The sequence below is a fragment of the Barbus barbus genome (assembly GCF_936440315.1).
Source record: "Barbus barbus genome assembly, chromosome: 23".
NCBI classification, from domain to species: Eukaryota; Metazoa; Chordata; class Actinopteri; order Cypriniformes; family Cyprinidae; genus Barbus; species Barbus barbus.
The window spans coordinates 20451006-20461911 of NC_136751.1; the positions used below are offsets into that span (position 1 = coordinate 20451006).

Sequence of the window (10906 nt, forward strand, 5' to 3'; positions counted from 1 at the left end):
TGTACTAAATATACAGTGGTTTGTAACAGGTTTTGAAGAAAATCCTTCTTTTTCAAAAGAATCTCGTCTAGATGTCAAGTCAGACTTTATTGGTTAAAACAACAAAACCGAGATTCCTGCAGATCATCTAACAAACACACTTCCAAATGTCATTGTATAAACAATGTATAAACAATGTGCAGCTGGGTGCTTCACTTAAATCATTGTACTACTTGGTGACTGGTGCAGTAAAGTTGCTGAAGTGAAACATGTAGTAAGGCTATAAATCATAGAGGCCTGAAGCCTGATTTCATTTCATTCAGGCTGTTCTACATAATAAAATATACTATACCATACGGATTAAAACGTTATTCATTTAAGTTAAAATGTTTCATGTTCACGTAGCAAATGTACCTCTCACGCTTGGTTTAACTACTGCCGCCTGTGAGTTGAAGCCCCGCCCTCTTTTCATTGTAGCCCTCCGATTGGCTAGACGTGCTGCCACAGACATAGATGGGTTGGCGGTGTGAAATAACCTTTCGGAAAATAAGCAGAGGCGTTAAAGCATGCGTCTCTACTCTCAGCAACAATACTTCATCCGCTTCCAGACTGTTTGGGGTGTTTCAGTTGTCATGGATTGGTGCGGTCGGATAGGAATCTCAGTGCGTGAGGTGAGTGTTTCCGCAATAAACAAAAGTTGTTTTAGGGATGATTAGGACTTAAACGTGTTGTCGAAGATTGACGAAGAGATACGAACATGATCAATACAGAGATGAAAGTTGACAACTGTATTTGGCACGGGTTTAAAGTTTGTCGTTGAAGTACCACGTTTCAGTAACAGCTTATGTTAAAAACATAGTTTTTACATAGTTTATCTAAATGTATTTTGAATTACGAAATCTCTGGCTCGGGAGGCTTTGTCGCTTTGCTTTGCCCACTGTATATAGAAGTGTGTAATAAACATATTTAACTAAGGTTAATGTTTACGGAAGTTTCCCAAAATACTCAAAAGTTCCCCCAAATGGTCTCTTTTCTTACCCCAGATTTGCATTAGTGGATTTGCATGTTCGCTTCGCGCGCACAATAGAGTGTTGTCCTCAATTTATCAGTTTACGTCACCATATATAATGTTAATATCTACTTTTTGATAACATTTGATAACTGTTAAGAAGTTTCGGTTTTAAACACACATTATGCTTCTATGTTGCAAATCCATCATAGGCACGTGCCGCATATTTGGGCATTTTGGGCGCGTTCCAAATATTCCATTTCTATGATGATGCTGACTAGGAAGGCAGCTCACTAGGTTTTTGACACGCAGCCACAGTATGCTGAAAGATGTTGGGGGTTGTTTCATCACTTTTATACCTCTGGGTCGCCTCATCTGGAGACTGACTGTCTTCACCACTGATAAACCACTTAAATCCTATTTCACTGCCTCTGTCAAGCCTAGTGTTGCCCTCCTGTGAGCATCATTATGCTCTCTTTGCTCTTTAGGGAACGTCACCGGAGGGAATGAGTGAACACCTTTAAAATGGTGTATAGATTGAGTTTTATAAAAATGTACAATTAATAAGCGTTTCATTTTATTTAGCTTTTTATATCATAAAAATATAAAGATATGTAAAGAAAATATATTAACATATGTGCAAATGTATATCAAAATGCATAACTAAAATACAAAACAATATTAATAGTATAAGTCCAGTAAGAGTAGCTGATTGAAAAAAATAAAATAAAACGCTTGTGAGTGTGTGTATAATAAATATTATCTTTTTTTAGTATTTTGTTGTCTGCTTTGTTGTCTGTACATATAAAGTCTGATTTGGTATTTCACTACATTTGTCACAACTCTCATGTCACACAAGTTCTCAGTTTTTGCATCTGTTGTTGGAAAAAGACAGATGCAAGACAGATGCAGATGCATTTTCCTCTGTCCTATCTGAATTCAAAATGCATGTCACTGTTGGAACATTTCACACCTGATGTATTTTACCAAACTGCAAGATGCTCTTGCACAGGTGCACCCCCTGTTGTGAAGCAGAAAAGTGACTGTTTTTTTCATGTTATGGTTACCGCTCACACATTTCTTCCTAAGGTTTGAAGGAACCTGTCACATGATATTTGTGGAAATAGAATAAAGAACTGTAAAGTCAGGCGACTGTGTTTTCTCAAAACCACAGAAAGGAAGGTATTGCTAAGTAGATAAATAAACCACAGAGATGAAGCTGAGTGACTGTTTGTATTAATATTTCATTCAAATGATTGTACAACATTGATAACTCTAATAACCTTAAAATATACACTCAATAACTGTTTTGTTCTTATTTTCATGTGTAGCTCTGAATTAGCTGGGTCAAGCCACAGTTGGGAGTCCAAGATGAGCAGTAAGCAGGGACGGAGCTGCATCGACCCTCTAGTTCAAAGTAATATGGAAGGTGCCATGGGCAGTGTAGTCCCCACGGGGCTCCCTAAAGCTGACAGCCTACCACACTATTCCCATGACAAAGCAATGCCAATCGGCAGAGCTTATTTCCCTTATGTTCTTAGTGGACAAGATACACTTGACTTTCCTTCTCCGTGGGGCCCTTCAAAAACCTGCGTGAGAAATGGGCCGAGCCCGGGGATTCACTCATCGGCCACCGAGGGGTCAATTCCAATTCCAAACGTTTACAGGCCTGATAAAGTGTCCTTCCTTGTGGATGCTGGTGGTGGACGTTGTGCTGTACCGCAAGAGTTGGCAGCCAAGCAAAGGTTGGCCTATTATGCTAGCAGTCCCAGACAGCACAGTCCCAGGGTGGCTGGAGTCATCTCTCCAGTGGCAGTTCCCAAGGGTCACACTGGAGGATCAGATGCAGAAAGCTGTGTTGGGTTGGCTATTCCAAAACCTGTATACGGTCATAGCCCCTGCTGTACTGAGCGTGGATGCACCGCAGGGCACTACGGTGTAGAACATGGACCACAAATTATGTCCCCTCACATATATGACGACGAATGGGCTGCTCATTTCAGCCGCCTGGCTTACCTGCATAAAAAGGGCCAGGAGGCATTTGTGCAGCAGAGGGTTTTGCAGTTAGAGCATGGCGCAGAGGGTATAAAAGATGGAAAGACTGAGAGTTACCATGGTATTAGAGCAAACGAACCCAGGAGGTCACTTTCTTTCATGCAACCAAGCTATACTTGCAACACTCCACATCAATTTATTGGTTCCACACCAGAGTACTGCCAACGTGCCCCAATTCCCCCACAAATATACAAGGGTCTTCCCCACACTTATGACCCAAGGACATTGGCACACCGTGGAGTTCCTTCAAAAGTATATCAGGACCATCCTCGCATATCTAAATACACACCAATGGCTCCATGTCCCACTGTTTATTACCCTCAGAGTCACCGTGAGGTTTACCAAGCCGATCCCAATGTTATTACAGATGAGCATGGTCAGCATCATCACATGGGTCAGTTCCATTCCCCTCGAGCTGACTTGATGTCACCGTCCTGCTCTGTTGTACCCCCACACCATCCAATAATCCCAAAATATTCTACTTATCATTCGTATAGGGTGCATTTTAATGGTAACCAAGCACACATGCATGATCGGCCACATCCATCTTTCCCAGTGCATCAATCAGAGCGACCACTTGATTTCTCCATACGAAGGGTGCAGACACCAGACTCCCCTCGGGAGCTTTGCAAACAGTCTGGAACCACTGGGGCTTTCCATCCTTTTCTTGCCCACTACAGACGTCTCAGTAACACCACTACCCTTGAACACTCAGAGATGTCTGAAACTGGCTTTCTTGTAGGCAGTTCCAAAGAATTTCCCACAAAGTCCCATGAAGATGTTCTTAAGATAAGGCATTGTGTTTCAGATCCAGCTGACAAGGATGTATTAGCTAAAAGGCCCAGAGAGGAACTTGAAATGGACATGGGCAGTAAAAAGCAAAAGATTGACTCAACCCTTGAGTTGTCAGATAATGAGCCTGAGTCACCGTCCTCCCCACCCATGCCAGTTATTAATAAAGTGTTTAGCTTGGCTCCTTATAAAGTCTATTTTGAAGCTACAGGCATGTTGTCTTCACTGGGGAATTCAAAACGTCCAAAGCCACAGCCTGAGGCGAAACTGCTTAAACAAGATCCGCAAATTCAAAACTGTGATCTAGAACCAAATTCAGGTGAAAGTGATCTCAGCTTGAAACAAGACACCCAAATGTCACCAGCTAACAGTGACATTTCAGTTGAAATGCAAAAGACTGTAAAGATCAAAAAAGAAAAATTGGATCCAGATGAAGCGGCTTGTCAGTCGGAAATGAAATTGAGCATTGCTGAGGAGATGAATCATCAGGCGGACAGTTCTGAGGTCAAAGAAGAGCAAGGGGAGCCAGACACAATTACATCTGACTCTCTTCCTTGTCATGTTGTAGTAAAGAGTGACTTTGAAGAAGAAAGCAATCCTTTCTTAGTAGAAAAATCTGAATCTTTAGCCACATGCAAGACTGAGATTGCTGTGGAAGACAACATGGACTACATTCCAGTTCCAAAGTTGCCCTCAACACCTCCAGTGCCTCCTCCTTTGACTAAATTCTCCCTCACTAAAATCCCACCTCATTGCCTGAAATTGGCCAATTTTAAAATAGTCCTCCCTGAGGTCTTGAAAGCTCCAGTAACCCAAACTGTTGAGGTTCCTCAGTCTCCACTGGAGGCCAAGCCAATTATAAGTAGCAGCAAACATGCCCGTCATCAGTTTATGGAGCTTCATCAGTCTCTCTGTAGACTCATATACTGCTGCGTTAATCGAACCCCGTGTCAGGAGCTCAGGGACTGGTTGTGCAGACTGGACCTTCGAGAATCAGGCAAAGATCAGAAGGTGTCTTGTCTCTTGGGTTCGAAAATAAGGGAAGTATGGCTGAGAGGTGATGAGATGGAGGTGGCTCTTAAAAAGGTGGTCTTCCAACTACAAAAGTATATTGAAAGCCGCGAATGTCCCTTTCCTCATGTCATGAGGGCCGGTGCGGTGTTCATTCCCATGTTGGTGGTCAAAGAGGTGCTGTTTCCTCAGGTTCAAGGCGCATTCATAGACCAGGTTCTGCAGGAGCATCGGGTGGAGCTCAGGCCCACCACCCTCTCAGAGGAGAGGCAGCTGACTCAGCTCCACAGAAAGGCCTTCTCTTCCAAACTACGGAGACTTCTATCCCTTAAACATCTGCCAGATATATACCCTGATGTCCTTAACCTTCTCTACCATGTCAATGTCTGCAAGTTCCTTGGTGAGTGCTGGATGACTGATTATTATTATTAGCATAGTACTCAATAAGTGTTGAACTGCTGTGTGAAAAGTTTAACTTGGGCATCCACAAGATATTTGTATTGTATCAGTTAATGGCCGATATGTTTTTTTTTTTTATGTATTGAATTGAATTAATTAATTGGGAAAAAAACTAGTTCCCGTTTTTAAATTTAAATGACCTTTGTCACTAACTAACATTAACCTGAAGTCAATCAAGCAAACGTAATCACACTGTTAAATGTACTCTTTTGGAAATCTCAAAATAAATATGATTTTTTCTTATTGTAAATTATACTGTTGTGGTGCTATATTCTCCTGTAGCATTTAAAATTTATTTTAGTTTTTAGTATTTTAAATATAGACAAAATAGTACAGAATCGTACGATCATCCATGTATCAGTTGTTGGCCATAACATGAAACATTATGAAATATTATTTAGTATCTAGTAGTATTTTAATTTTGTTACATCCTTAAAACATTTTTGCACCCCAAATACAATTTATTTATTAAACCATTGCTTATTTTTGGATCTGACCAGTACTATGGTGATGTATTTTTATATTTGTTGCTTGAAACATATACTGTGGCATATTCATTTCAAGAAAACACTCATAAGTATCAGACTTGTGGTTCCAAAACAGGTTTCTTTTAAAATAAGCAGTCACAAGGACTGAAGACATTTTACAAGCTTATTTTCCATGTTCTCTGTTCAACAATGCATTACTTGAGGGCATTAGGGGTTAAATAGCATAATAATTTTCATAGTTCTTAGAAGGATGAATGTGCATACTGAAACTTTGTTATAATTTTAGTGTGAATCTTTTTTTTTCTAGTTTAGTGAATCTTAATTTTCAGTTCCACATTCCTAAAGTAAGCAGAACTATTGTGTTGTTTGTTGGATGTTAGTACAACATTCTGGCTGAGATCTTATTCTTTAGATAGAAGACAATATTATACAGTCCCTAATATTAAGGTTTAGTCTTAGATCCCCAAAAAAATTGTGTATATGTTTAGCATATATATGCTAAAAGTTATAAATTTAATGTTATTTAATATAAAAGCCTATTTGATTTTGGAAAGCCAGTTATTTTAATTATTTTGATATTGTATGTTTATTTTAATTACTTTTTATGTTAAGATCAGCCATACGTGGTGCATACCTTTATTCTTAATGTTCATGTTTTGTTTTTGTTTTTTTTATCATACTTTTGTCATACTTTTTTTGATTTGATACACATTTGTTTTTGCAGATTCCACTGCTACAGATGGTGTCCAAATAATTCCCAGGTACCTTCTTATTACCATGTCCCCAAGACTCCTTCTCCAATCACAAATCGTTTTTGTTGACCATTGTAGAGAGGGCTTTGTAAATCTTTGAGCTGTTCATGCAGTCACAGTTCCTTGTTGGTGCAGTTTTGTTGCAGGTGTGTTTCTGATCAGATATTGTCTGGAACGGAACACTGATATGCTTTAGGATATATTTCAGTTTCAGACACATACATTTCAGGGAAGGAAGTTAGTGTGCTTTTGGAGGTGTGCTAAGGCAGGTGGAGGATGGAAGGAGCTGCCACATGCACTGGCATTGCATTTCTCACCTGCAGTGCCATTTATGGTCCTCCAGATTTTGACAGCTGCCTGTCTGTCATCAGTTACGGCACTTAATTAGTTCTTTTTTTTTTTTTTACATTTCACTTAGTTAAGTCGCACTTAGTTAAAGGTGCAGTAGTTATTTTTTTCTTAAGACTTTTTTCTATTGTTCTTATTTGCATGGTTAGGTAATATTTCTTCTATTATTAGTAACCAGTTTGATCACATTTTATTGATGCTATTGTCATGTTACCATAAAAATGTTTCCAAAAGTATTTGGAGGCATCATCAGGTATTATAAGAGTGCATTCACACTGGAAACATGGTCTTTAGACACCTTTTTTTTTTAAATTCAACATTTTACTGCTATATATCCAAAATTCAGACAGCAGCCAAAAATCGCAAAATTGAAAATTCAACATTGTCTCAGAATGTAAGAACATGTTCTGTGTGAATGCTTGAACATTTCAAAGTACTTAATTAACCCAAAAATGTGATGTTTTATGAAACCCAAAATATATGATCCTGGCTGCCCTTTTCTGTTGAGCTCCAAAAAAAAATAAAAATAATGCCATTGTTCATGAAAGTGGTCTGAAGAGATTCAATATTTGCTGAAAATCATGCCTCATGCTAGCATTGAAATTGTGATTGCATTGTTTGAGTAATTCTATTTTTGAGTGATTGTCTAATTTCATTAAGACATTAAGATCACAAGATCATTAAGCTGAATAAATTATCTTTCTATGCAATCTTTAAATATGCTAAAGAGTCTTAAAATTTAAATGCTGTCATTTATGCACCTTTATGTCTTTCCAAACCTGTATGACTTTATTGCTTCTGTGGAACCCAAAAGATATTATGAAGAATATTTAAAGATAATATAAAATATTTCTATTTATGTATTGTATATGTTGAAGAAAGAAAGGCATGTAGTTTTGGAATAACATGAGGCTGAGTAAATGATAACTTTGATGGTAAACTATCCCTATTCTGCTTAAGTCAATGTTAATCCATTCTAAATCTGGTTAATAATAATAATTGTAATCTAGCTTTAATACTTGTAAGTCAAGAAATGCTGATACTAAATTCAAATTCTTTTCTTTCTACAGGAGTAGAAACCAGCTTAATGTTCAAGAGGGAGAACACGGACAGCTCCGATGAATCAGCCGGTCGTGTGAATGGCGCTGAAGAATTCTACCTTGAGTCCTCCAGACCTCTCACACCGGAAACCACATGTGTGGACAAGCTGGAAAAACAATTTTGCCTGAAGAGAAAGAAAAAGAAAGGCAGAGTAAAGATTTCATCCAAGAGGACATTTTTAGAGGAGACCAGTTCATCATCACAAGAGGATGAGTTCACAGAGGAACCGACAAGGTGGAGCGTCATCAGTTCCTTAGAGAGAGATAAATGGGAAGTGTCTCCTGTGACTTCCAATGACAGTGGACCACATGTGGAGGTAAAGATCGAAGATGAAACCCAAGAAGAGCCTGAGAACTCTGCCTGGGGGCGACCTTTGACCTCTGATGACTTCTCCTCTGATAGCACTGATGAAGAGACGGAAAGCTTGTCATTGATGTCTTTTCAGAGCTGCAGATCCAGCTCAGCAGAATCTCAGGGCTTGTCCAAAGGGCCCTCAAGCATGGTCCTCAAGCTGAGGAAAGTGTTCTACAATAAGGGTCACGGGGGTAGAGTCACCCGTTACCAGAAGGTCACAGATTCTTTGGAAGCTCTGGCAAGGTTCAGACGCACAGACAGCGTCAAAACGCAACACAAAAAGAAACACAAATCATCCCGGCACAAAAGACACCACACGGACAGGGAGTTTTCTTTCAGTTCATACTCTCAAAACAGTCCGTTCCTCTCCAAAAAACACAGACGCAGATGGGTCCTGCGCTCCGCTGTGCAGTCTGCCCGTCTGGCCATGGAGAACAGATATCCGGACCTGGTGGGAAAGAGGATTCGGCATTTGTATGAGGAAAACGACAAAAAAGAAGTGTGGTACAGAGGAGTGGTACTGCGCATCCACGAGCCACATACAAACCCACTGAAAACTGTGTTCGAGGTCAAATATGATAGTGAGCCCGAGTGGCAGTACTATCTTGAGCTGCTCTTAGACTATAAGAAAGGATGGTTGAAAGTGGAGGACTGAGTCTTGACGGTATTAATGTTTTTATTTTGCACCTGAGAACTGAATTGGTTCGAAAATGTGAATATACTTTGAATCGATGAGCAGTGAAGCAGTCAAAAGTCTTGTTTGCAACTCAAAAACTTGACATGATATTGTTGTATGTAAGCAGTGTATGCTCGATTTCAACTCTCCTTCGTGTTTCTGGTGTCAATAATGTTTCAGTTGCTACTGTGAAGTTGTTGCCCTTTTTCTAACGCTTAGATGTTGGCAAACATTCCCAGCAGGTGATAAGTCGGTAACCGTTTATGCTTTCAATGTATTTGGATGAAAGGGAATGCTGGATAGCAAGATGTTTAACTGTTTACAGAATTTTTATATTGGCTGCTGTCACGTGTTATATACCTGACTTTTAACACCTTTGAAAAATTAAATCTATTTGGGTTGTTCATTCATCATGAAGTGCCTTTTTATTAATGTACAACACATATTTAAGTTAAAAAGGTAATTGCAACTTCTTATACTACCATTCAGCTGTAAATGTTTTTTTAAAAGAAGTCTCAAGATGAAGGCTGCATCAAAAATACAGTAAAATTTTATGTGAAATATTACAATTTAAAATAACTCCTATTTTAATATATTTAAAAATGTAATTTATTACTGATAGAAAAGCTGAATTTTCAGCAGTTTGATCAGAGATCATGCTGATTTGTTGCTCAAAAACATTTTAAGACTAAGCTGCTTTTTTTTTTTTGAAAACATACATTTTTTCCAGTTTATTTGAAGGTTCATAAGAACAACAAAAACTATTGAAAATATTTTGTCACTTTTGCTCCATTTCATGTGTCCTTGAAGAAAAGTATCCTCTAAAAAAATGTATGACCGCAAACTTTGTATCTCAAATTTGAACTAACCTCTGTTGTTTTTTCTGTAATAAGTGGAAAAAGTGGTTTCAATGTTTAAAGTGATACTCTTCAGAGAAATTTCATTGTGATTTCTTCTACATCCCATTTGTCTTGTAAGTTTAATTTTCAAAAGAAATTGCAAAATATACTCAAAGAAATAGTTCACCCAAAAATGAAAATTGTCATTCGCTGACCCTCATGTTGTTCCAAACCTGAACACAAAAGATATTTTGAAAAACCAAACAGTTGTTGGTCCGCGTTGACTTCCATAGTAGGGGAAAAAAAATGTAAGTCAATGGGGACCATCAACTGTTTGATTACCAGCATTCATCAAAATATCTTAATTTATGTTGAACATAGAAACTCATACAGGTTTGGAACGACATGAAGGTGAGTAAATGACAATTTTCATTTTTGGGTGAACCATCCCTTTAAGTCTGGTGGCAAATCTTGCTATCTTTAAGTGCTTCTCACAGGGCACAAAGTAAGAGTTAAAACAGATGAATAATTTAAAATCATATACCTGGCCCATGAGACAATGTCCATCAAATCCAGAGCCCATGTTGTATTGTCACAGTTTTTCTGTTTAAACAAGTGTTACGGTACCCAATCCTGTTGGAGAGCTACCTACCTGCAAACATCAGCTCCAACCGAGATCTAATACACTTGTCTGTTATTATCAAGAGCTCCTGGAGATCTTAATTAGCTCGTTCAGTTGTGTTTGATCAGGGTTGGAGCAGAATTTTGCAGAAAAGTAGAGCACCAGGAACAGGATTGGGATAAACGAATCAGTAAAGATTGGCCTCCCTCTGGTGGACATTTACATTAAAATCCAACTCTCAAATGTCTGTCATGACATCTATGTGCTTTATTTGTGGACTGCATAATCCTTTGGATGAGATCCAGTTTTATATAAAGCGTAAACAGCTTCTTGTGTTACTGACAAATGACCCAAACCAATAACAACCCTAGGATGCATCAAACACACACTAGCTTGAAATAAACACAAAAGCACACAAACT

The 10906-nt window shown here is 38.7% G+C and overlaps 1 protein-coding gene across 1 annotated transcript; it reads left to right on the plus strand.

Moving 5' to 3' along the window:
* Nucleotides 1-452: 452 nt before the first annotated feature.
* LOC306842536 (uncharacterized protein) lies at nucleotides 453-9955 on the plus strand. Its single transcript, XM_079373466.1, has 4 exons — nucleotides 453-650; nucleotides 2320-5246; nucleotides 6518-6554; nucleotides 7964-9955. The coding sequence occupies exons 2-4, from the start codon at nucleotides 2360-2362 to the stop codon at nucleotides 8013-8015; spliced, it is 2976 nt and encodes a 991-aa protein (XP_079229592.1). The 5' UTR covers nucleotides 453-650; nucleotides 2320-2359; the 3' UTR covers nucleotides 8016-9955.
* Nucleotides 9956-10906: the final 951 nt, after the last annotated feature.

Excerpts from the sequence above, each read along its gene's own strand:
- LOC306842536 (XM_079373466.1), top strand. The coding sequence starts at position 2,360 with ATGAGCAGTAAGCAGGGACGGAGCTGCATCGACCCTCTAGTTCAAAGT. Across the intron at positions 5,247-6,517 it reads CAATGTCTGCAAGTTCCTTG|ATTCCACTGCTACAGATGGT; the intron begins GTGAGTGCTGGA and ends TTGTTTTTGCAG. Across the intron at positions 6,555-7,963 it reads GGTGTCCAAATAATTCCCAG|GAGTAGAAACCAGCTTAATG; the intron begins GTACCTTCTTAT and ends TTCTTTCTACAG.